This window comes from Sus scrofa, chromosome 9 (genome assembly GCF_000003025.6).
Source record: "Sus scrofa isolate TJ Tabasco breed Duroc chromosome 9, Sscrofa11.1, whole genome shotgun sequence".
Taxonomy (NCBI): Eukaryota; Metazoa; Chordata; class Mammalia; order Artiodactyla; family Suidae; genus Sus; species Sus scrofa.
The window spans coordinates 35,972,450-36,000,364 of record NC_010451.4 but is presented as its reverse complement, the minus strand read 5'-3'; the positions used below and the strand labels follow the sequence as shown (position 1 = coordinate 36,000,364).

The window sequence follows — 27,915 nt, the reverse complement described above, 5'->3', positions numbered from 1 at the left end:
CATACCTCTGTCCACATATCTCTTCCCCAGACTTCCTTATTGGTAGTTCTCTAATTGTATTCTCTTCAGGTTTGTGACTATCCAGCCAAACCATTTGCCGTAGTATGTAAATCAGTGTAGACCTATATCTCTGGCCATCTCTCCTTCCAGGTAAAGTGAACTCACGGCTCAGAGTTCTTCTTACTGAGAGGATTTCCCTTCATAGTCATTCCAGAGTGGGACTGCAGTGCTGCAGCTGTGCACTTTGGATGGTGTCTGTATGTCATGCAGAACCAAGTGTTCATTGAAAAATGTTGATATAGGTTAACCTATATTTAAACTTTTATAGCTTTTTTTTTTTTTTTTTGAGATCCAGGATCTGATCAATGTTTGTGCATATGTGTAGTTACTGTGTCTCCTCACTGTGAGAATCCCTAAGACCATCCTCACTGGTGATACCAGCCACAAATTCAGAGAATCTCTAAGCCTACCTTCAGGTTTGATATTTTACTACAAGGACTTGCAGAACTCACTAAAATTTGTTAAATAAAGCTTTATTAGGTTTATTACAGTGAAAGAAAAAAGATGGAAAGTTAGTCAAGGGAAGAGGCTCATGGAGTTGAATCCAGGAGAATGCCAAGCATGAAGCTTCCATTTGTCCTCTTCAAGTAAGTCATGGAGAGCACTAACTTCTTCCAGCAATAAAGTGTGAAATACATTATACACATGTACACGTGGCCAACTAGGGAAGCTCCCGCAACCCTGATGTGCAGAGATTTTATTGGGATTTGGTCACATAGACATGGTTGATTGCTTGTGAGGATGACTTTAATCTCCAGCCTCTCCTGAGGTGGAGCTGTGGCCTAAAGTCTCCAGCATAAAATCCATTGTTAGCATAGACCGGTGTGGGCCCAAGGTCCCCTGATAGGAAAGCCACTCTTAGAAATGCTTAAAGCGTATCTTCCAGGAGTAGAAGGCAAAGGCTAGACCTTTCTTTCGGTAAAGTTAATTTTTTTTGAAAACCACTTTATTTTATTTTATTTTTTTATTACTCAATGAATTTATTACATTTATAGTTGTGCAATGATCATCACAATCCAATTTTATAGGATTTCCATCCCACATCCCCAGCACCCCCCAACCCCCAAACTATCTTCTTTGGAAACCATAAGTTTTTCAAAATCTGTGAGTCAGTATCTGTTTTGCAAAGAAGTTCATTGTGTCCTTTTTTCAGATTCCACATGTAAGCGATAGCATTTGATGTTGGTGTCTCATTGTCTGACTGACTTCACTTTGCATGATAATTTCTAGGTCCATCCATGTTGCTAAAAATGCCGTTATTTCATTCCTTTTAATGGCCGAGTAATATTCCATTGTGTATATGTACCACATCTTCTTGATCCACTCCTCTGTCAGTGGACATTTAGGTTGTTTCCATGTCTTGACTATTGAAAACAGTGCTGCAATGAACATTGGAGTACATGTGTCTTTTGAAGTCATGGTTTTCTGTGGATAGATGCCCAGGAGTGGGATTGCTGGATCAAATAGTAGTTCTGTTTTTAGTTTTCTGAGGACTCTCCTTACTGTTTTCCATGGTGGTTATACCAATTTATATTCCCACCAACAGTGTGATAGGGTTCCTTTTTCTCCACACCCTCTCCAGCACTTATTGTTTGTAGACTTTTTGATGATGGCCATTCTGGCTGGTGTAAGGTAGTACCTCTTTTAGTTCTCTTTTTGGTATTTAGTAGATTAAGCAGAATTTATAACTTAGTCTAATGGAAGAAAAGCATAAGTTAATGAGCTGTTATGATACAATGTAGTCCTCATGAGACTGATTTGAGTACAGTGCTGAAAGAGCGTGAATGATCTAGGAAAGTTCTTTCATGGAGGTGACAACTAAATCTAAGCCTCAGATTAAAAAATGAGTAGTAGATATGGCAAAACTGAGGGCAGAATTGGTCAGAGTGCAATATATGCAAAGCCTGAAGGTCACAGTACTTTGGGGGACTGAAATAGGGTAGAAAAGGTGTAGAGTTTGACTAGGATTGTCATCAGATGTGACTGAGGTGACTCACATTTATGAGTCCTTATGTTGTGCCAGACCTGTGCTGTGAGGATTAAGCAGAATAACCCTTATTATGGAAGTTCCCTTTGAGGCTCAGTAGCTTAAGAAACCAGCATAATATCTGTGAAGATGCTGATCCAATCCCTGGCCTCTCTCAGTGGGTTCAGTATCCATTATTGCCACAAGATGTGGTGTAGGTCACAGATGGAGCTTGGAGCTGGTGTTGCCATGGCTGTAGGTTAGGCCTGCAGCTCCGATTTGACCCCTAGCCTGGAACTTCCATATGTTGCAGGTGCAGCCATATTTTAAAAAATATATAACCTCATGATGGATAATGTTATAAGCATTGTAAAATGAAGAAGTAAAGCACAGAGAGATTAAATAACTTGCCCAAGTTTATACAGATAGGAGTTGGATTTTACCATGGTTATTTTGACTCTAGAAGACAAGCTTAATTAAGCATTATGCCTTTCTGTGTCTATGACTTAGTAGGACAGACAGCAGTTTGAACCTGATCCTGTTCACATTGTAGAGTTTTTTGAGGGTTTTAAATAAAATAATTAAATATTTGTTTTACAAACATCACCCTGGGAGTTCCTGTCGTGGCTCAGTGGTTAACGAATCCGACTAGGAGCCATGAGGTTGCGGGTTCGATCCCTGGCCTTGCTCAGTGGGTTAAGGATCTGGCGTTGCCGTGAGCTGTGGTGTGATCAGACACGGCTCAGATCCCGAGTTGCTGTGGCTCTGGTGTAGGCCGGTGGCTATGGCTCCAATTCGACCCCTTAGCCTGGGAACCTCCATATGCTGCAGGAGCGGCCCAAGAAATGGCGACCAAAAAAAAAGAAAAAAAAAAAAATCACCCTGGCTACAATTTATGTTGGAGAATCTGTGGAGAAGGTGCCGGAAATACACTTGAGAAATGTTTTATCTTCTGAGTGGAGTGTATGCTGATTTTAAAGTAAAGGTTGTTTTAAACCTCTCTGGTTCAGTCTCCTGTCTGTTAAATAAAAATGATAATGCCCTCCTCATAGGAGTATAAAACAAACCTCGTAGCATTGCACATAGGAAATACTTTAGCTATAGTGATGATGGTGATGGGTGATGATGATGATAGATTGACCTTTGCAGGTCAAGCATAAATTTTAATCATGTTTTCATTTTCTTTTTCTTTTAATGTAAGAGTTTTATCACAGAACTTACAGATATGACTTAAGTATACTGCAGTACAATAAAATACTACCCTCTCCCCACCACTGTTATTTTGGTTTTTCAGTTTATGGGAAAAACAGATGGAGACTATTACACTCTGGATGACATGTTTGTCTCCAAAGCAGCTGAGAGCAAATGTTTTGGTGAAGAAGAAGAGAATCAGAGGAAAAACGCAATTGCTGAGCACCAGCGTCTTGCTGCACAAATGGACAAATGTCTGTATTGTTTTGACAGCTCTCAGTTTCCCAAGCACCTTATTGTTGCAATAGGTGTTAAGGTAAGAAATGTAATGTTTATTGCCCTAAGGAAATGATTTAACAGTATATGTAAATTTGCCTCTTTCTTCATACTCGTGTAAGATTTTAAGAAATCTGTCTTCTCTTACTCTGCTTTTCAGATATTTTTCCTTTCTAAGTTCACATGATTCTTAGACTTTTCCTTAGAATATAAATATTTACATGACGTGAAGTTTACACTTTGTGTAATTCTACTCTGAAGAAAGGCAGCTTTGAATAATGCTTTAGGCCCTGGATTTTGGAACCAGACCACCTGGATTCAGATTCTTGCTCTGCCCTTTGCCTCTGTGTGATCATATTTTCATGAGTGGTACTTGACTCTCAGTATTAAAATCATTTCAGATACACTCAGAAGCTTCTGCTTCTCTTGTATCTTCATTGACTGTTTTATGAATTGAAGAAGTTTATTTTATAGTTGTTTCTTGGTATCCATGGGGAATTGGTTCCAGCAGTCCCTGTATACCAAAATTTGCAGATGATTGAATCCCATGGTCAGCCCTCCATATCTACGGTTCTGCATCCATGGATTCAGGCAATCACAGATCATACAGTATTGTAGTATTTATTGAAAAAAAAAATCCATGTATAATTGGACGGATACAGTTTAAACCCATGCTGTTCAAGGGTCAACTTTTGTCTTAACTTGTTGAGTGTCTCCCCTAGAAGTCCGTAAGTTCCATGAGGAACTTACTCATCATTGTATATACCATGCACATATCCCATTGTGTACCAAGCGTATATGGTTATAGTCATATCTTTCAATAAATATTAGCAATCACTTATTTAATACTCACTAATAATAGTTACTTATTACTGTAAATACTTGATTATTTAATTCTTTTTTTTTTTGGTCTTTTGTCTTTTTTTGTCTGTTGTTGTTGTTGTTGTTGCTATTTCTTGGGCCCATCCCTCGGCATATGGAGGTTCCCAGGCTAGGGGTTGAATCGGAGCTGTAGCCACCGGCCTACGCCAGAGCCACAGCAACGCGGGATCCGAGCCGCGTCTGCAACCTACACCACAGCTCACGGCAACGCCGGATCGTTAACCCACTGAGCAAGGGCAGGGACCGAACCCGCAACCTCATGGTTCCTAGACGGATTCGTTAACCACTGCGCCACGACGGGAACTCCTATTTAATTCTTATATTAAGTAAATAATTGTTGTGTACCTGATATATGTCACAACCTAATTAGTCACTGGGGAAAAGTAGAAAATCAGATATGCTTGTGGAGCTTGTAGTCTAGTGAAATAGAGCAGAAAGTAAAAGATTTAATGATTGCCCTAATTTAACAGGGTGTTGTTATAAAGCAACTAGAGAGAGAAAATAGAATAAAATGATGGGAGAGTATTTTTTGATAAGGTGTTGTAGAAGGCTTCTCTGAGGAGGTATTTTAGTAAAGGTGTGAAAGTTGAGAAGGAGCAAGCATCAGGAAGATATGAATCAATAATGTTTCAGAACGAGGCACCAATGAGTAAAAAGCTTTGAGGAGGAAATGAGGTTGGCATTCATGGAACAGAGAAAAGACCGGTGTAGCTGGAGTGGAGTGAGTAAGAGAAAGTTGTAGGAAAGGAAGTTGAATGAATGAGTACATGCTAGTTTCAAGAACTAGTATCTTGGAGTGCCTGTCATGGCGCAGTGGAAACAATCTGACTAGGAAGCATGAGGTTACAGGTTCAGTCCCTGGCCACATTCAGTGGGTCAAGGATCTGGCGTTGCTGAGAGCTGTGGTGTAGGTTGCAGACACAGCTTGGATCTGATGTTGCTGTGGCTGTGGTGTAGGCCAGCAGCTGTAGCTCCAATTTGACCCCTAGCCTGGGAACCTCCATATGCAGTGGGTGCGGCCCTAAAAAGCAAAAAAAAAAAAAAAAAAAAGAACTAGTAGTTTGAGGAATACTATTAATTTCCTTGTTGTGTACACTAACATATAAACACCTGTGTAGCCAAAGAACTGGTCTTGGCTTTTCCATTTCAGTTCTACTGTTTAATATCTTTAGGTCATTAAGACAGTTTATTGGAGTTCCCTTGTGGCTCAGTGGGTTAAGAATCTGCCATTGTCACTGCAGTGCTCAGTTTGCTGCTGTGGGTGTGGGCTCGATCCCTGGCCAAGGAACTTCTGCATGCTACAGGTGCCCCCCTCCCCAAAAGACACATTTATCAGTTTGAATTTTGATTTAATTTTATTTCTTTACTCTTCCTTTTCCTCGAGTTTCCTTTCTTGATCTATGCTTTATTATACTATCTTTGCTCTAAAACTGCCATCTATCTTCATCCTTTAATCGGTGAATATTTTAATATTGAAATGTTTGAAATATTGATTAGAGGGAATTTCATCCATTTCCTGTAGTATCTGACTGCTTATCCCATCCATTGTAGCTAATGTTATTAATGTGAATTTAAAATGACATTATTCCTTTTAGTTATTACCTAAGTTAATTATATATGACTATGAGTTTCTAAGGAATTACTTTGCATTAGGTACTAATAATTAACAATATTTTAAAGCATTTCAGTCATTCTCACTTAACTTGAATTTCTAGTATTTAAAGTTTATGTCTTACATCTAAATGTATTAATGAAGCTATATTTGTACTCATTAGAGTCAGATGGTTGTATATGTTTCTGACTATCAGCTATCCCTGCTTTCTCCCTTTTTAAAAAAAAAAATAAAATTATCTATCCCCCCTTGTCTTAACACTATCCTTTACTTTAAAAAAAAAAAAAAACTAGTTTTTAGAAGCTTTATTTATTATTTATTTATTTTTGTCTTCTTAGGGCCCCACCCATGGCATATGGAAGTTTGCCCGCTAGGAGTGGAATCAGAGCTACAGCTGCCAGCCTACACCATAGCCACATCAATGCTAGATCCAAGCTACTTCTGTGACCTACACCGCAGCTTTATGGCAATGCTAGATCCTTAACCCGATGCTAATCCCTTAACCCAGGGATCAAACCCATGTCCTCAGTGATACTAGTTGGATTCATTACCACCGAACCTCAACAGGAGCTCCTTAGTTTTATACATAGTAGTTTGTATCTCTTAAACCCCTGGACCTACCTTCCCCCTCCCCCACCCCTCTGTCCACTGGTAACTACTAGTTTGTTCTTTATATCCATGAGTCTGTTTCTGTTCTCTTTTATTCATTCATTTTATTTTTTAGATTCTACATGTAAGTAGCATCATATAATATTTGTCTTTCTCTGTATGGCTTATTTCACGTAGCATAAATGCCTTCTAGGCCCATGCATGTACATGCAAATCGCAAAATTTCATTTTTTTATGGCTGAGTAGTATTCCATTGTGTATGTGTGTGTGTAGGTATGTACATTATATATTCTATATCTTTATCCATTCATCTGTTGATGGACACTTAGATTGCTTCTATATTTTCATTACTATAAATAAAACTGCTGTGAGCATTGGGGGGGCATATATCTTTTCAATTTAGCATTTTAATTTTCTTCAGTTATATACCTGGGAGCTAAATTGCTGGATCGTGTGATAGTTCTTTGAGAAATGTCCATACTGTTTTTGATAGTGGCTGTACCAATTTATATTCCCACCAAAAGTGTACCGGGATTCCCTTTTTTCCACATCCTTGCCAACATTTGTAATTTGTAGACTTTTTGATAGTAGCCATTTTGACAGATGTGAAGTGATATCTTTATGGCTTTGATTTCCACTTTCCTGATGATTAGTGATATTGAGCAACTTTTCATGTGCCTGTTGGACATCTCTATGTTTTCCTTGCTCATTTTTAAATCGGGTTTTTTTTTTTTCTTTTTTGTCTTTTTGCCATTTCTTTGGGCCACTTCCGTGGCATATGGAGGTTCCCAGGCTCAGGGTCGAATCGGAGCTGCAGCCACTGGCCTACGCCACAGCCACAGCAACGCGGGATCTGAGCTGTGTCTGCAACCTACACCACAGCTCACGGCAACGCCGGATCATTAACCCACTGAGCAAGAGCAGGGACTGAACCCGCAACCTCGTGGTTCCTAGTCGGATTCGTTAACCACTGCGCCACGACGGGAACTCCGGGTTTTTTTTTTTTTGATATTGAATTGTATGAGCTGTTTATATATTTTGGATATTCACTTATTAATCATATTATCTACAAATATGAAAAGACTCTTGTTTTTATAATGTCTGTTATCCATCTTGTTGTTCCTTCTTTATCTTCATGTCTTTAGTTGTGATATATCTTTATTGCTAGTCTTCAGATTGTTCTTATAGATAATTGTAATTTTGTTGTGCCTGTGAGAGGAGAGGAGTTCAGGGTCTTTCTACTCCGCCATCTTGGCCACTTCTCCAAACGCTTATTCCTGATACAGTTTTCATTGTGGCTGTGGTTGTGATTTAACTATAAATCTAAGTAGATAGACATATCCACATACACTCCTAATTTTCCTCTTACAATGAAGTTTTAAAAATTGCATTATTTTGTTAAAAATTATTATCCACTAATTAATTAAATCTCTCATATAAAAATTTTCTAGGAGTTCCCGTCGTGGCGCAGTGGTTAACGAATCCGTCTAGGAACCATGAGGTTGCGGGTTCGGTCCCTGCCCTTGCTCAGTGGGTTAACGATCCGGCGTTGCCGTGAGCTGTGGTGTAGGTTGCAGACGCGGCTCGGATCTCGCGTTGCTGTGGCTCTGGCGTAGGCCGGTAGCTACAGCTCCGATTCAACCCCTAGCCTGGGAACCTCCATATGCCGAGGGAGCGGCCCAAGAAATAGCAACAACAACAACAAAAAAAGACAAAAGACCAAAAAAAAAAAAAAAATTTTCTAGCTAAAACCTAACAAAAAATAATAGAAAGTAGGATCAGTCCTCCTTGCAGAATATTATCTGTGGTCCTTATGAAGACCTTTTGCTCTCTACCTGCTTACTAATTGACTTTTTTTAAAAAGACAATTTGTATAAAATGGAAAAATAGTGCCAACTTGTAGGTAATACATGTATGTAAATAAATAGAACTTAACCAGTGCTGTAAAGCCGTACAGAGGTTATTTCTATTTCCTCAAGCAATAAGAGAAGGAGGACCTGACTAATAGGCATCAGTTAAACTCTTCTACCATTACCAGGTCATGTATTTTTTTTTTTAATTCTCGCAAAATTTGTGTTGTTTTAGAGGCTTTGAAAGCATATAGCTTTCTCAGATGTCATTCATTCTGCCCTTTGGTAAGCTTAATCTTTGAGGTATAACAGTCATAATTGAGATTTGTGCTATAAATTACTGGTTTATTGAAGGTATCTCATGGCTTTTAAAATTTTAAATGGTGACTATCTTTAAAATATTAAAGTAAAATATATTATTAACAAACATACTTTATTAAATGTTATCCATGTTAACCTACCAAAGGCTCAATAACGTTTCACCTTGCATCTTTTTCCCCCATAGGTTTACTTATGTTTACCCAACGTACGATCTCTTACTGAAGGGCACTGCTTGATAGTCCCTTTGCAGCACCATAGAGCAGCTACTTTATTGGATGAAGACATCTGGGAGGAAATTCAGGTGAGCATGAATGATCTAGAGCAGTTTTTACACACTATTGTAATAAATTCTAACAGATCTAATATCTTCAGTGATTTACCTTCTGAATTTAAACATATCTACATTTCTATAAGTTGTGTATATATGTGGGTCATGATGATTCCACCACTCACTACCTTTTTACTTTATCGAAAGCTTTAAAGAAATCTTTATTGAGGTATAATTGTGATATAACATAATAGTTTGAGGTGTACAACTGAAAGCTTTTATCTACTAAACTGTGACCAAGTAATAATTATTTTTACTTAAAAAAAATCAGTGTAAGATTTCTAATCTTTGTTTTTGTGGAACATGAAATAATCATTCTTACCACAGTAATTAGTACTAAGTAATATTAATAATAAGCTAATAAATTACAGCCAAAAGGAAAGCTATCTTCAGATAAAGAAAAATGATTTTGGGAAGTTAGAGGTTTATGTTTAGCAGTTGTTCGTGTTTCCTATAATGGTCTTAACCTTTTCTGCTGCAGTGATTTTGTTACTAGCTTTAATTTTTTTTTTTTTTTTTTTCTTTTTTAGTCTGAACCCGCGGTACATGGAAGTTCCCAGGCTAACGGTTGAATTGTAGCTACAGCTCCCGGCCTACACCACAGCCACAGCAACGCAGGATCCAAGCCATGTCAGCCACCTACACCACAGCTCATGGCAACACCAGATCCTTAACTCACTGAGTGAGCCGAGGGATTGAACCTGTAACCTCACGGTTACTAGTCAGATTTGTTTCCACTGCGCCACACTAGGAACTCCTTGTTACTAGCTTTAATTTTCACTTTTTCTTTATAACCTGACCCAGCTTTTGGATTTAGGGATTGTGTGTGTGTGTGTGTGTGTGTGTGTGTGCGCGCGCGTGTGTGCGCGTGTGTGTCTGATTCTTCAAGAAATTGAAAGCCACAATATGAGCTGAATTGCTGCTGAATTATTTCAAGACCTTATAATGACCAAAAAGAAAGGAAGAAAGAAAACTCTTGTTTTTCTAATGCCTGACAAGTGAATAGGGGTTATAGGAACCCCTAGTTAGAAATTGTGAACATGTTAAGATTTCAAAAGAGACTAATACTAGTCCTTGTGTCATGCTAATAAAGTTACCAAGAGAGGAGATATTTTGACTGCATTTCATGAAATTGAGCCTCTTACTCCCTGAGATCTTTAAGTTTATGCTGTAAAAGTTAAAGGGCAGACTGTATTAATGCATCTGTGACCAAGCAAGGGTAAGCATGTGGACAAGTATATTTGATGTGAAAAAAATTTTTTTCTAATTATTGGATGCCAGTACAGTAGATAAATTAAAGTGGAAAGTATCGCAGATTTGGTTTTTAGAATTATTTTGTGTCTTTTCTGGAGTTTTTTTTTAGTGTACGCATATAAAACTGATTTCACTTAGAGTAGCAGTGCAGTGCAAAAAAGATTTTAAGTGATACAGGAATTTAGACTGTATGTTTTTTGTTTCTGCAAGAAATTAAGCTGCTTGATGAAAAACACTGGAGTGGATAAAGAAATATATTCAGTTCAGCAGATACAGAATGCAGGGGTGTAAGATAATCTAGGTGTGAGTAATGCAGAGATAAAAATCATTCATTAATTCTGCCAAAAGGTGTGGTATATACTAGCACAGGTTATATCATGGTTTAGCAGATTTTGTAAGCCAGAGGCATTATAGAAAATTGAATGAGGGAGGAAAAACCAAATTATTTTATGCAAATAATGGTGTTATGGCTCTTTTTTTATGATAGATGTAAATTACTTTATGATAGTGAATGAAGAAAATTACTTAAAGAAATGTATTTTTTAAAAAGTTTTTGTTTTTACCTTCAAAATGTGTACAAAAACACAAATTGATCATATCCTGGCGAATACCCTTATTGATCATTCACCTCTTTTAGAGAATATATTTTAAAAATGATTTGACTTAATGAAAAATGATGTTTGCAAATGCAAGGACCACTTCCTTCAAGAGATTTTTTATCACCATCCTCTAGTAACATTTAAGTTTAATTTAGACCTTATATTTAATAGAATACGTAAAGATAAGTTTCAGTGGAGCATATGGGAATAATCACAAATTTCTAATGAATAAGATATAAATTTTTAGATTATTAAACATATAGTGAAATTTGGTCCCCTTTAAGTTTATTCTTATCCATTTGACAAGTATGCTTACATATGTTATAGTCAGACACTGTAGGTCTATTTTTTAAATATCTCAAATTAGTTGTGTGGTGGTGGGGTAGCCAATGCTTATCTACCATGGACCTCACTGTGGGGCCATTTCAGTGGAAAATTCCAGTGTTACTACATTTAGTCTTTTTCTTGGGGCTGGCCAGACTCTCCAGAAAAGACCGTCTTAATATCTTTAAAGACTGTTTGCTTTCCACTGTTCTGGGAACTAGTTAGGGAAGAAGGCTGGGGTGGCAGAGTATCAAATATTTAAGAACACTGAGTAACATTTTTTTTTATAATGCCCCTGTTTTCAAACTGCATACTCTGAACTATGCCTGGTTTTCCTAGCCTTAGCAGCCTTATATTGTTTACTTTCCTCCAAACATTATCCTATAGTGTTGTCCTGGTGTGGAGGAGGGGATCTGGCGTGTTAATTGTTTTTTTCAAGACTTTCATTTATACCACCTGTTTTTCACCACACCTCCCCTTTACTCCCATAATTCTTTGGTGCTGCCAATTCCTGGCCTTTTGAGGATTCCGAAGTGCAACATGGCTTTCTTGTTTACTATCCCTGTTAAGCCCCCTCCTCCAATACTGTCCAGCTTTGAATCGGCTTTCTAGTGTTTAAGTCAGATATTATGGGGTGATCTGCTTTTTAGTGTATTTTCTCTTCTAATAGCTTTGTGATATTTTGAAAAGTAATGTCATTTTTGAGGGGTCACTTCATGAAGGGTGTAGAGTTAAATGTCTGTGTTCTCTCCTGTCATATAACATTTGTCTTTGGATAACTATCTTTATACCTGTTTTATATAGAAAATTTGAGTGAATTGTAATATTAATATTATATCATCAGCTCTAAGGAGCTTTGATATTTTTAATGAAAATACTTTCATTTTTGTTTTAAATTTCTTTATTCATATGTACTTAATTTTTTGTAATGTGATTTGATAACAAATTAAAGAATTGCAAGCTCTATAGTATAATTTACTTAAATTTATTACTTGGAATATAAGTCCAGATATGTTAATTGAATGTGAAATGGCAGTTAGGTGAGTAATAATAGTTTAGAAATATAGAAAAGAGTGGTTACCTAAAGTATGAAGTGTTTTCTACTTGGACTAGGGGAATTTTATATAACCCCTGTAACATGAGATCTGTGTATCTCTCTCTGAAGCATAACATAGTTTTGGTATAACTCATATTTTTAAATTAAAGTTTTTTATATACATTTGGGAGAAAAAGTACTTAAATGTGCATGTGTCTTCCTTAAGGGTATAAGTGTGATGCTTATTTTATAGTAATTGAATCATCCTTGCATCACTACTAACTTAAATATTTTGAGTTTTCATTTATAACTCATGCCATCCTAAGTCTGTCTTCTTCACTGTTGTCCAGATAAAATCTGGAACAGTCGTCCAGCAGTTAAACCAGGAAAGACTTAGGAACAAATATGAAATGAAGAAGTTTGTTAGATAATTTTTAGAGTATCTAAATTTTATTGTTGTTTTGCTGCTGCTTTTATTTGCTTTTTCTTTTAAAAAAATTGGTTTTCAAGGATATAGTTCCAGTCTAGTAGTGATTTTCCTTTTTCTAATATTTAAAATTATCTTATCACAAAACTAAGTGATCATGAAATAACAATTAATTGAAAATACTCATAATAAAAATTCACAAATACAGTAGCAGTTAACAAAACAAAGATAGTCTAAAAAACTGTATTGTTAAACTAAGTCTGTGTATTTTCCCTTTTGGTTGTAATTTTTAATTGTTGTTTGTATTTAATATTAGGTATGTGAAGGTAACTATCTGGGACATAAAATTGAGTAGGAGGAAGATAGGGTTAATTGCTGTCATATTCTGGTTCATATGTAGCAGCTTTAGTTATGTCATTAACCAAAGGGAATTGCCCATTTTATTCTTAGCTGCTATTGCATACAAAACCTAGTTCTCAGTACCTCGAGACAACAGAAGTTAATTTATTTATTTATTTCCTTCCTTCCTTCCTTTTTTTAGGGCTACACCTGCAGCACATGGAAGTTCCCAGGCTAAGGGTCTAACTGGAGCTGCAGCCACCGGCCTACACCACAGCCACAGCAACACTGCATCCCTGCTGCATCTGCTACATACACCACAGCTCATGGCAGTGCCAGAACCTTAACCCACTGAGCAAGGCCAGGGATTGAACCTGCATCCTCATGGATACTGGTCAGGTTCATCACCGCTGAGCCACAATGGAAACTCCCAAAAGTTAATTTCTTATATCATAGTCCAGTATGGCAGATAGCATCCAAGGAGTAATCAGGCTCTTTCCATGACAAGGTTCTCCTATGGTGGAGTTCTTCCTTTTCAGCCCCTGGGATGGAAGAAAATGGATGCGAGAAGGCACACTACCTCTTAGTAACTACTTTAGCATGCAAGTGACATATATCATTTCCATGTACATAATACTGTGCAGATTGATTTGCAGTTTAACAAAGTGTTGCTTAACTGTGTGAAATTATGTAGTAGATTTAGAAAGTAAAGTAACTGTAAGGCAGTGTTACAGACTTGACATTGTTTACTATTTTTTTATTTTAAAGGAGTTTATTATACTTTTTATCGTTTCATATTTTGAATCACCTCTCAGTGCTTTATATTTACCGAGCCATTTTCTTTTCTTCAGATGTTCAGAAAATCTTTGGTAAAGATGTTCACAGATAAAGGATTGGACTGTATCTTTTTAGAAACTAATATGAGCATGAAAAAACAATATCATATGGTTTATGAATGCATTCCTCTCCCAAAGGAAGTGGGTGACATGGCTCCCATCTATTTTAAGGTATTCATAGATAGTCTTTACGTGCATAATTATTTTTTGCCATGATACTGTTTTATGAATACAGTTATCTTTATTCTGATGTCTTCTCCTGTATACTTAGATATATATCATATAAAGAAATGAAGTAAAGTACAAAAAATTCTTTTATATACATTTCTGTAGAAAGAAATTTGGGATTTGACCTTCAAAAAGCATGCTTTTTTATGAGTATGAATATACCATCAAATGGTAATTTTTAATTTCTATTTTAATTTCTCACTTCTCAAATGAAAAATCAAAATTTTTCTTTGACGTACTTTCAGGTCCAAATTAGTGATACTCTAGAAGATTTATCATTAAAATTCATAAGAGCCGAAGATGGTTATATGCAAACCGTACAAATAACAATTGCCAAGACAAGTTATTGATACATATTTTAGTATTTAATACCTCATCATGCTGTTTATAAAAAGAAATTAAAACCTAAACTTGACATGTGCTTTTGGACATGTAATAAATGACCAGAGTTCTTAAATCAATGTCGTTACTGACCTGAGTGCAGTATAGTTTATAGACTAATATAAATTTGTAAATGGAGAACCATATATGAAATAGTAACGTACAATTAAAAAAAGATAATGTTTTGTGAGGTGGTATAAGAACTTGCAAATGCAACATTTTGACAGTATAGATGATAAAGTTTAATTAATATGGACTGTAATTCCCGATAAAAAGTACTATAAAACCTGTTAAGGTTGATGAGGTGGTGAAAATCTACTTTTCCTATAGAAATTTTTAAAAAGAATTTGATTACTTAGTTTGAAGTCATGTTATTAACATAGGGAAGAACCAGCCAGGGAATCCCAAAACCCATGCCAGTCTTATGTTAAACAAAATCAGTTGACAAATAGATTATGCTTTTCTTCAGTGCTTGGGTTTTTTCCCCTTGTACTTCCTCAGTAGAGTCTTAGGTGACTGTGACTGTAGGCATGGAGCTATAGGGCACATCATAGGCCAACTACTCTTTTTTCTTTCTTTTTTTTTTTTGCCATTTCTTGGGTCGCTCCTGCGGCATATGGAGGTCCTCAGGCTAGGGGTAGCCGCCAGCCTACGCCAGAGCCACAGCAACGCGGGATCCGAGCCACATCTGTGACCTACACCACAGCTCATGGCAACGCCAGATCGTTAACCCACTGAGCAAGGGCAGGGATCGAACCCACAACCTCATGGTTCCTAGTCGTTTTTATTAACCACTGTGCCACAACGGGAACTCCAACTACTCTTTTTTCATGCTGGGGTGACTGAAATCTCATTTCTTAGCAGAATGGCATGTCACTTTTCTCCTCTATAATAAACCCTTTGTGTGATCATTAAAGATGTATTTATTTGATTTGGCTTCAATTTTATATTGAATGTGCCATTTTATAGTGTAAACCCAAGCAACCTAAATCTTTTAAAAAGGGAAGAACATATACCTGATCCAGTTAATTTTTGTTTTTTTATGGCTGCACCCACAGCCTATGGAGGTTCCCAATCCAGGGATTGATTCTAAGCTGCAATTGAGACTTAAACTGCAGCTGTGGCAATGCTGGATCCTTTAACTCACTGTGCCAGGCTGGGGATCAACCTTTACCTCAGGTTTGAGCCATGGGTGGGAGCTCCCAATATATTTAAATTGTGCTTATCTGGGTGTTAATTTCACCTCTTTTTTTTTTTTTTTTTTTTTGCCTTTTTGCCTTTTTGCCTTTTCTAGAGCTGCTCCCGAGGCATATGGAGGTTCCCAGGCTAGGGGTCAAATCGGAGCTGTAGCCGAGGGCCTACGCCAGAGCCACAGCAACGCGGGATCCGAGCTGCGTCTGTGACCTACACCACAGCTCATGGCAACTCCAGATACTTAACCCACCGAGCAAGGCCGGGGATCAAACCCGAAGCCTCATAGTTCCTAGTCGGATTCGTTAACCATCAAGCCACGACGGGAACTCCAATTTCACCTTTTAAATTTGCTTCATTAATAATGATACTGTATAAAAATGAGATTATTTTATATGCAGCACCCTGGTTTTCTTATTTCTTTTTCTTTTCTTTCTTTTTTTTTTTTTTTTTTGGCTTTTTAGGGCTACACCTGAGGCATATTGAAGTTCCCAGGCTAGGGGTCCAGTCGGAGCTACCGCTGCTGGCCTATACCACAGCCACAGCAATGTAGGATCCCAGCCACATCTCTGACCTACACTATAGCCCACAGCAATGCTGGATCCTCAACCCACAGAGTGAGGCCAGGGATGGAACCTAGTCAGGTTCATTACTGCTGAGCCAAATGGAAACTCCAGGCTTTCCTTTTATTAATATTTCTTTACCATAAATACTAGCCACATTGCTTAGCTTAGAAAGTCTTATAATTCCACTTCTATGTATTTTTTTCTCTGGCATTTTTATGCCTTTTTTATATGGTCGGAAATAGTTCAAGTATTTTGTTGCCAGAAAGCACGTAAGTTATTCTTATATTCAGAAGAAGAACAGTTAAACAAAATTAATTTATTTGAGTAGATGTCTGTGATTGAAGTAAGGAATCTGTGAAATTTTATGTTCACAAATTATGTTCAATTTTAATTGCTTGGTTTTACTAAGGATTGTTTTTGTCATGCAAAGGTGATCTCAAGTTAGTATAAGGGTTATTAAAAATGAGTAAAATAGTATAATCTTGGATAAAGATAGGACCTATAAGAAATCAAGAAATTCCCATTTTAAGTAACAGAAATTAAAGCCTTCATTCAAAATAATGACCTAACGTGTATTATACCACATAATTAATTCACTGTATTAATTTATTTTTAAACTGTCTCTTTGCATTTACTTGTATATTATTCTTTACTAACGAATGACTATTTCTTAGAAAGCCATAATGGAATCTGATGAAGAGTGGTCTATGAACAAGAAATTGATTGATCTCTCTTCAAAAGATATCAGAAAGTCTGTAAGTATTTTTTTTTAATATAAGAAATTAGCCTAGTGTTTAGGATCTTTGTAACTTTCAAAACTTATTTGGGAAAAAGGTCATTTGGCTGATTGACCAAACATGAACTAAGTAGAATTCTACAAATAAGGAAGAAATTATTTTCATCCTACTTGTTGTAGCAAATCTTTATTTGTTTAATTGCTTATTTGAATGTTTATTCCTGATTTTTTAGCTCTGGGATAGTATAGTCTCTTTACTTGGCTATGACATTCATCAGCCTCTGCCATTAAAGCTCCTTCACATGGGAGTTTCAGCCTCTGTGGGACAAGTGAGTAGAGAGGGACCTTCTTGTTACTGAAATTATAATGAGAGAAACATTTTCCTACAGACTCTCTTTTGAACTTGGAACTCTTTTGTCTCTCTCGCTCTCTCTTTTCTTTTTTTTTTTTTTTTTTTTTTTTTGTCTATTTGTCTTTTTAGGGCTGCACCTGCCACAGCATATGGAGGTTCCTGGGCTAGGGGTCCAATTGGAGCTGTAGCTGCCAGCCTATGCCACAGCCACAGCAACGCCAGATCCGAGCCACGTCTTCGACCTACACCACAGCTCACGGCAATGCCAAATCCTTAACTCACTGAGTGAGGCCAGGGATCGAACCTACAACCTCATGGTTCCTATTGGGATTGGTTTCTGCCGAGCCACGACGGGAACTCCTTTCTCTCTTTTCTTATACAAAGGTTCTCTGTTATGCACCTTTAAAATAATAATTGTGTTAAATTATGGGTACATTATTCTTTTTGAGACATTCCTAACCATGTTTCATAGTTTAATCTTGATTTGCAGATTAACTTTTAGATATAAGTTACACTTAAGTTAGATACTTCTATAATGACCTCTCTCTTTTCTAGAAATATAAGTTAAATGGAATAGATATAAAATAGAACTGGGGATTCCTTTGTGTTTTTCCATTCAAAGAGTAATTTATTCTACAAATGTTTATTGAGTGCCTACTATTTACCAGGCACTGTTCTAGGTGCTTTTAATGCATAGTGGAACAAAGCAAAGACTTTATGTAGCTTATATTTTAGTGCAGGGGTTGGGAACTACAATCTGTGTGCTTAATCTAGCCTGCTACCTCCTTATGTAAATGAATTTTTTTTTTTGTCTTTTTGCTATTTCTTAGGCTGCTCCCGCAGCATATGGAGGTTCCCAGGCTAGGGGTCGAATTGGAGCTGTAACCACCGGCCTACACCACAGCTCACGGCAACGCCGGATCGTTAACCCACTGAGCAAGGGCAGGGACCGAACCCGCAACCTCATGGTTCCTAGTCAGATTTGTTAACCACTGCGCCACCACGGGAACTCCTGTAAATGAATTTTTATGGGAACACAGTTATACCTCTTTTTAAAGTATTGTCTTTGGCAGCTTTTACATTACAAGGGCAAAGTTTAGAGTTCCAATAGAAATTATATGATCTGTGAAGCCCAAAATATTTTATTTAAATTTAAATTTTTATTAAGGTTTTCTTAAAGTTTTTATAAACTTTGAAAATTTTTCAACACCTATTCTAACAGATGTCACTGGAGTGTTTCTCTCCCATTTTGTCTTTTGGAAAGTGAGACTTATGATACATGTGACTAATAGGATTCCCTGTTACATTTATTATGTTACAGACAAAAGATTGATATTTCATTGCATTATTGAAGATAGATTTTGTTTTTTGTTTCTTTTGCTTGGCCATGTTTTGGATGTTCCCCAGCCAGGAATTGAACCCGCGCCACAGCAGCAACCAGGCTGCTGCAGTGACAATGCCACATGCTTAACCTGCTGTACCACAAGGGAGTTCCAACATTATTGAAGATAGTTTTAGTTTAAGAGTAATACCATTGTATGTAGTCTTTTTTCCATTAAATAATTTTTAGTACAGTCTTTATTTTTATTTTTTTGTCTTTTTGCTATTTCTTGGGCCGCTCCCATGGCATATGGAGGTTCCCAGGCTAGGGGCCAAATTGGAGCTGTAACCACCGGCCTACACCAGAGCCACAGCAACGCAGGATCCGAGCCGTGTCTGCAACCTACACCACAGCTCGCGGGCAACGCCGGATCGTTAATCCACCGAGCAAGGGCAGGGACCAAACCCGCAACCTCATGGTTCCTAGTCGGATTCGTTAACCACTGTGCCACGATGGGAACTCCTAATACAGTTTTTAAAGGTTACATTTCATTTACAGTTATTACAAAATACTGGCTATTTTCCTCATACATCCTTGAACCTTTTTTATTCCCAATAGTTTGTACCTCCCACTCGCCACCCCTGTATTGTACCCCACCCTGCTTCCACTGGTAACCACAAATTTATTCCCTGTGAGTCTAATTTTTTGATATATTCACTAGTTTGTTATATTTTTTAGATTCCACATATAAGTGGTATCACATAGTATGTCTTTCTCTGTCTGACTTATTTCAATTAGCGTAGTGCCCTCAAGTCCATTTTGTTGCTGCAGATGGCAACATTTTGTTCTTCTTTGTGGCTGAGTAGTATTTCCTTGGATATATATGTACATACATCACATCTTCTTTATCCATTCACTATTGATGGTCACTTAGGTTGCTTCCATATCTTGGCAGTTATAAATAATGCTGCATGAACATTGGGGCGCATGTGGCTTTTCAAATTAGTGTTTTTGTTTTTTTCAGATATATACCCAGGAGAGGAATTGCTGGGACATATGGTAGTTCTTTTTTTAGTTTATTTGAGAAACCTCCATCTTGTTTTCCACAGTAGCTGCAACAATTTACATTCCTACTAACAGTGTACAAGGATTCCCTTTTCTTCACATACTCATCAACATTTGTTAATTATATATATTTTTTTTTCTTTTTTTTTTTTTTGTCTTTTCTAGGGCTGCACCTGTGGCATATGGAGGTTCCCAGGCTAGGGGTTGATTCGGAGCTGTAGCTGCAGGCCTACACCAGAGCCACAGCAGCGTTGGATCTGAGCCGCATCTGTGACCTACACCACAGCTCACGGCAACGCCGGATCCTTAACCCACTGAGCGAGGCCAGGGATCAAACCCACACCTCATGGTTCCTAGTCGGATTCATTAACCACTTTGCCATGATGGGAACTCTTGTTAATTGTATTCTTTTTGATGATAGCCATTCTTACAGGGGTTAAGTGATAGCTCATTGTAGTTTTGATTTGCAAAACTGATGATTAGTGATGTTTAGCATCTTTTCATATGCCTGTTGACCATCTTCTTTTCCTATTTGGAATAATGTGTCTTCAGTTCTGCCTATTTTTTATCAAGTTGTGTGCTTTTTTTTTTGACACTGAGTTTTATGAGCTGTTTATATGTTTGTAATTTTGCTTGCAATTATTTTCTCCCATTCAGTAGGTTGTCTTTCATTTTACTGATCCTTTCTTTTGCTGTGTAAAAGGCTTTAAGTTTACTTAGGTCCTATTTGTTTATTTTTGCTTTTATTTCATGTACTCTAAGAGACAGAGCAAAAAAAAAAAAAAAATTACTGTGATTTATGTCAAAGAGTGTTCTTCCTTTGTTTTCCTTTAGGAGTTTTGTACTATCTGGTCTCAAATTTAGGTCTTTACTCCATTGAGAGTTTATTTTTATGTATGGTATTAGAGTATAGTCTCATTCTCTTATATGTAGCTCTCTAGTTATCCCAGCACCACTAACTGAAGAAACTATCTTCTCTCCATTGTATATTCTTGCCTCCTTTGTCATAGAATAATTGACTATAAGTATGCGGGTTTATTTCTGGGCTCTCTATTCTATTCTATTGATCAATGTGTCTGTTTTTGTGCCAGTACCGTACTGTTTTGATTACTTCAGCTTTGTAGTTTTGATTGTACTTCAGCTCTCTTCTGAAGTCAGGGAGCATGGTTCCTCTAGCTTTTTTCTTCTTTCTCAAGATTATTTTGTCTATTCAGGGTTTTTAAAGGTACAGTCTCCCAAGACTGAACTAGAAGAAATAGAAAAGATGGACAGACCAATTACCAGTAATGAAATTCTGAAATCAAAACCCAGAACAAACAAAAGTCTAAGACCAGATGACTTCACAGGTGAATTCTACCAAATACTCAGAGAAGAGTTAGCACCTATCCTTCTGAAACAATTCCAAAAAATTGCAAGGGTGGTACCACTTCCAACTTAATTCTGTGAGGCAAACATCACCCTGATACCAAAACTAGGCAAAGATATTGCAAAAAAGAAAATCACAGGCCACTATCACTAATGAACATAGATGCAAAAATCCTCAACAAAATACTAGCAAACCAAATCCAACAGTACATTAAAAGGATCATACACCATGATAAAGTGGGATTTATCACAAGGATGTAAGGATTTTTCAGTATTCTCAAGTCAGTGTGATACACCACATTAACAGATCGAAGAATAGGAGTTCCCATTGTGGTGCAGCGGAAACGAATCTGACTAGGAACCATGAGGTTGTGGGTTTGATCCCTGGCCTTGCTTAGTGGGTTAAGGATCCAGTGTTGCTGTGAGCTGTAGTGTAGGTCACAGATGTGGCTCAGATCTGGCATGGCTGTGGTGTAGGCCCACAGCTACAGCTCCAATTCAACCCCTAGCCTGGGAACCTCCTTATGCCTTTGGTGTGGCCCTAAAAAGCAAAACAAACAAACAAATTGAAGAATAAAAACCATGTGATCGTCTTATAGACACAGAAAATGCTTTTGATAAAATTCAACATCCATTTATCATAGAAACTCTCCAGAAAGTAGGCATAGAGGGAACATACCTCAACATAATAGAGGCCTCTATGAGAAACAGTTAATGTCATATTCAGTGTTGAGAAGCTGAAAGCATTTACTCTACGACCAGGAATAAGCAAGGATATCCATTCTTGCCACTGTTACTCAATATAGTTTTGGAAATTCTAGCCATAGCAATCAGAAAAGAAAAAGAAAAAGAATCCAAATTGGAAAGGAAGAAGTAAAACTGTGACAGTGCATCTCTTTGCAGATGACATAATACAAATGAACTTATTTGCAGAATAAATATCTGACTTGCAGAATAAATATCTGATTTATGAGCCCATATGAAAAGGTATCTAATGTACATACATCTTTTGATACCTACTCTGCTTGAGTTTTTCACTTTTCATATGATTTCCAATGCCTTTGATTATTCTTTTGGAAAATGATTTTAATGGGAGTTGAACCATTTCAGGGGAGGGAGTGTGATCACAATGGTGGAGTAGCACAATTCCGAGTCCACGTCCCTCTCAAACACATCAGTAGTACAACTATATATAAAGCAGCTCTCACTGAACATGACATGAAAATTAGCAGGACAGCCCTTATGCAACCTAAGACTGAAAAAAGAATCCCACGGAGTCTGATAGGAGGGCAGGAGAAGTGATTTTGTTGGGACCTATACCCCTAGTGGGTGACCTAAAAGAGGAGGAAGATATAACATGTGTGGGGATCCTTCCTGAAGAGCAGTGGGTTCAGTCAGCATATTAGGTACCCCAGTCCCATGGTCCAGCAAGGGGCCTGTGAGCCCTGTATAGGTTAGAAAGCCGGTGGGGCTTACCTGAGTAAGAAACTGAGACTTTGCTCTTGAAGAGCTCACACACAGACTTACTTGCTCCCAATCACAGGGTGGAGGCTGCAGATTGAAAACTTCATCATGATGCTCTGGCTGACTTGCCAGAACCACACCAGTAGTATAAGAATCCCATGGCCCCAACTGGGTCCCAACTGTAGCCCCTTCTGCTTTGCTGCTGCTCTCTGCTAAGGCAGAGGCTGCAATTGCTAAAAAAAAAAAAAAAAAAAAAAAAAGAAAAGAAAAGAAAAAAAGAAAACACACAAACAAACACACAAATAATACCCTTGGTAGGAACAGACCTTGCTTGGTCCTGGCCCTGCCTTTGACTTAGTTGGGGGCAGTTTTACTTGGGAAGGAGCAGAGCCAACTCTGGGGTGGAGACTGCCATTTCATGTGTTCATGCCTATGCACCCTCCTGGGAAGGAGCAGATCCAACTCAGTAGTGTGGCTCCAACCCCTTCAGCCTCTAACCAGGGTGCACAAACCAGTGAAAAAGTGGAATCATCTTTGAAGTATAGCCCTAAGCTCTCAGGCCCCAGCCAAGCTCCCAACCAAGGTGGAGACTCCCATCACACCCTGGAGAAATACAGGTTCTTCAGGCTCCTGCTCCAGCCCCTTGGGCCTGGACCCCACCCCCAATAGCGCAGAGTCTTCCATTGAACACTGGGGCTTCTCCTGGCTCAGGCTTTACATCCCACTAAGCCAGTGGCTGTCAGGGAACCCTGCGCTCACTTCACCTGGGCTCTCCCACCAAAGCCACTGAACATACACAGACTGCTTTGGGATGTTCCCACAAAGGATATCCCTTCAAGATCAAGATTGGTAACTCTTTCACTTACAGAAAGGAATATCTTTCAGATGAACACACACACACAAAACCCTGAATAAAACCCTACTTAAACAGAGTAAATAATTACTTGACAAAAGAGTTCAGAGCAATAGTAATAAGAATGCTAACTGAACTTAGGGGAAAAAAAAAACAGATGAACACAGTACAAATTTTAACAGAATTAGAAAATATTTCAATCAGAGGTGAAGAATATAGTAACAAAAAAATACACTTGAAGGTATTAAGCACAGGTTAGGTGGTATAGAAGAATGCATAAGTCATCTGGAAGATAGAATAGTGAAAATCTCCCAATCAAAACAGATAAAAAAACAGAGCCTAGTTTAAGGGACCTCTGGAACAACATCAAGCATACTAACATTTGCATTACAGTGGTCACAGGGAGAAGAAGGAGAGTAAACAATTGAAAATGTATGTGTTGAAATTTTGGCTGAAAACTCAAACCTGAAGAAGGAAGCAGAGCCCCAAAGAAGATGAACCCAAAGAGAGCCACATCAAGATATATAATAACTAAAATGGAAAGATAAAGGATTTTAGGGTGGCAAAAGAAAAACAGTTACTATAGGGGCATGCTCTTGAGGCTATCAGCTGATTTTTTAGCAGAAACTCAGTAACCTGGAAAGGAGTGGCATGATACATTTAACGTGCTGAAAGGAAAACAAAAACAAAAAAGTCTTACAGCCTAAGATACTCTTGCCAGGAAGTTAATCATTCAGAATTAAAGAGATAAAGAGCTGTTCAGATAAAAAACTAAAAAGTTTATCAAAACTAAATTGACCTTACCAAAAATGCTAGTCTTTAAGTAAAAAAGAAGAGATTGCAACAAGAAATAAACATTATAGGAAGGGAAAAATCCCACTGTTAAAGCCAAATAAAGTGGTAAAGGATCAACCACTTCAGTAAAGAAAGGCTAAAAGACAACAATTGTAAAATTAGGTATAATTACAGTAAACAAGGGATAAGCATAAGGAGATAAAATATGACATCAGAAAGAAAACTTGGAGGGGGAGTAAAAAAAAAATGTAGATCTTTTCGAATGTCTTTGAACATAAATGACTATCAGTGTAAAGCAAGTAGATATAGATAGGTCAACATAAATGAATTCCATAATAAGCACAAATCAAAAACCTAGAATAGATAACCAAAAAACTAGAGAGGAAGGAAGACAAATAACACTAAAAATAATTTTAAAAAATGAAAAAATAAGCCACAAGGAAACAGACTCGAAGATGAAAAACTATAAAGACAAAATGATAATAAGTACATACCTATCAGTAACCACTTTAAATGTCAATGGATTAAATGCTTTGGTCAAAAGACTTAGGGTGGTTTATTAGATTTTAAATGATCCATCTAAATACTACCTTTGTACAAGACTCAGCTAAAGACACACACTCCAAATTAAGGGATGGGAAATTATATTTTATGCAAATGGAAAGGATAAGAAAACTGAGGTAAGAATACTCATAACCATCAAAGAACACTTTATAACAAAGTCTATAATGAAGGACACAAAACTCATTATATAATGATAAAGGGATCAGTACAAGAAGAAACTGTAACATTTGTAAACATATATGTACCTAATACAGGACCACCTCAGTATATAAAGCAAATATTAACAGGGAAAAATTGACAATAATACAATAACAGAGGAGAGTTTAACACCCCACTTACATCAGTGGGTAGGTAACCCAGGTAGAAAATCAATAAAGGGAGTTCCCTTTGTGGTGCAGTGGAAATGAATCTGACTAGTAAGCATGACGTTGCTGGTTCAATCCCTGGCCTCGCTCAGTGGGTTGAGGATTTGGTGTTGCCATGAGCTGTGGTGTAGATTGCAGATGTGGCTTGGATCCTGTGTTGCTGTGTCTGCAACATAGACTGACAGCTGTAGCTCCGATTCAACCCCTAGCCTGGAAACCTCATATGCCATGGGTGCAGCCCTCAAGAGCAAAAAAAAAAAAAAAAAAAAAAAAAAAGGGAAAATCAATAAGGAAACACTGACCTTAAAGGACACATTGTATCAGTTGGACTTAATAGAAATCTACAGGATATTCCATCTAAAAGCAATAGAGTATACATTATTTTCAAGCACACATGGCTCAAGGATAGATCACATGCTAGTCCACATAACAATTCTCAACAAATTTAAGAAGATAGAAATTATATCAAGCATCTTTTCCAACTATAGCATTGTGAAATTAGAAATTAATTAATGGAAGAAAAGTGAGAAACAGACACATTGCGACTAAACAACATGCTGCTAAAAAAAATCAGTGGATCAGGGAGTTCCCGTCGTGGCGCAGTGGTTAACGAATCCGACTAGGAACCATGAGGTTGCGGGTTCGGTCCCTGCCCTTGCTCAGTGGGTTAATGATCCGGCGTTGCCGTGAGCTGTGGTGTAGGTTGCAGACGCCGCTCGGATCCCGCGTTGCTGTGGCTCTGGCATAGGCTGGTGGCTACAGCTCTGATTCGACCCCTAGCCTGGGAACCTCCCATATGCTGCGGGAGCAGCCCAAGAAATGGCAAAAAAAAAAAAAAAAATCAGTGGATCGGCAAGAAAAACATCAAAGAGGAAATCTGAAATTACTTTGAGAGATGGGGAAAAAAAAAAAACCTTGACAGAATCTGTGGGATGTGGCAAAAGCAGTTCTGATAATGAAGTTTATAGCCACATAGGCCTGCCTCAAGAAACAAGAAAAATCTCAAACAACTTAAGCTACCATCTAAAGGGATTAGAAAAAGAACAAAGACCAAAGTCAGAAGGAAGGAAGGAAATAATAAAGATAAGAAAGGAAACAAAATAACACTAAAAAAAGAAGAAAAGAAATATCACGGAAATAAAAAGATTTTTTTTTTTTTTTTTTTTTTGTCTTTTGTTGTTGTTGTTGCTATTTCTTGGGCCGCTCCCGTGGCATATGGAGGTTCCCAGGCTAGGGGTTGAATTGGAGCTGTAGCCACCAGCCTACGCCAGAGCCACAGCAACGTGGGATCCGAGCCGCGTCTGCAACCTACACCACAGCTCACGGCAACGCCGGATCGTTAACCCACTGAGCAAGGGCAGGGAGGGACTGAACCCGCAACCTCATGGTTCTTAGTCGGATTCGTTAACCACTGCGCCACGACGGGAACTCCAAGATTTTTTAAAATAAACATAATTGATAAGCTTTTAGCCAGGATCATTAAGCAGATAAACAAAATTAGAAACAAAAGTTTGTTTCAGCTAATGTCACAGAAATACAGTTGTAAAGGAATTCTACGAACAGGTATATGCCCACAAATTGGACAACCTAGGAGAAATGGACAAATTTCTTGAACCATACAATCTTCTGGGACTGAATCTAAAGAAATAGGTAATCTGAACAGGCTGATTACTGTATGAAATTGAATCAGTAATAATAATAAAAAATGTCCAACAACAGAAAGTCTAGGACCAGATGGCTTTCAAAGCAAAATTCTACCACAGGAGATTGTATGTTTCAAGAAATTTGCTCATCTTTCTCAAACTATTCCAAAAAATTAAAGAGGAAGGAATACTCCCAAACCATGAAGCCATCACCTTGATACCAAAACTGGATAAAGACACCACAAAAAAAAAAAGAAAGAAAAGAAAATTACAGGCTGCTATCTTTGATGAATATAGACACAAAAATTCTCAACAAAATATTAGCAAACTGAATTCAACAATACATAACAAAGATCATACAGAATGATCAAGTAGGATTTATTCCAGGGGTGCAGAGATAGTTCAGTATTTGCAAATAAGTCAACATATACACCACGTTAACAAAACAGTATGAAAAATCATACGATGATTTCAATAGGTATGGAAAAAGCATTTGACACAATTCAACACTAGTTCATGCCAAAAGTTGATATAAAGTGAATATATCTCAACATACGCACTCTGACAAACCTACAGCTATTGTCATACTCTGTGGTGAAAAACTGAAAGCATTTCCTCTAAGATCAGCAAGAAGACAAAGATTCTGACTCTTGCCATTTCTATTTAATATGGTCTTGGAAGTCCTAGCCACAGAGGTCAGACAAGAAAGAAAGAGAAACATACTGAAACTAAGAGATGAATTCAGTTCAGTTGCAGGATGCAAGATTAAGAAAAATAGAAATCTATCACTTTTCTGTACATTAAAACAAAACAGAAACTGACAGATACAGAAAACAAACATCATTATCAGTGAGTAGAGGGGTTGGGGGGAGAGGAAAAATAGAGGAAGGGGATTAAGAGGTACAAACTAGACTACTAAGTATAAAATCTAAAAAGTTAAGAATGTAATGTACAGCACAGGCTATATAGCTAATGTTTTATAATAATTTCACATGGAGCATAATCTATAAAAATATTGAACCACTGTGTTGTTTTGTACATGTTCATCTACTTCAGAGAGCAAAAAAAAATTAATGAAGCCTTCTGTTCTGTTTTCTTTGACTACCAGATTTGCCC

General features: G+C 37.5%; 1 protein-coding gene across 2 annotated transcripts in view; it reads left to right on the top strand.

Annotated features, from left to right (window-relative positions):
• The window catches only part of CWF19L2 (CWF19 like 2, cell cycle control (S. pombe)), a 92,583-nt gene that overhangs the window by 59,416 nt on the left and 5,252 nt on the right, over positions 1-27,915 (top strand). For both annotated transcript variants that reach the window (NM_001142831.1, XM_021101972.1), the window contains 4 exon segments: positions 3,321-3,533; positions 8,952-9,068; positions 13,926-14,081; positions 16,951-17,031. In NM_001142831.1, coding sequence (NP_001136303.1) covers positions 3,321-3,533; positions 8,952-9,068; positions 13,926-14,081; positions 16,951-17,031 — 567 coding nt within the window.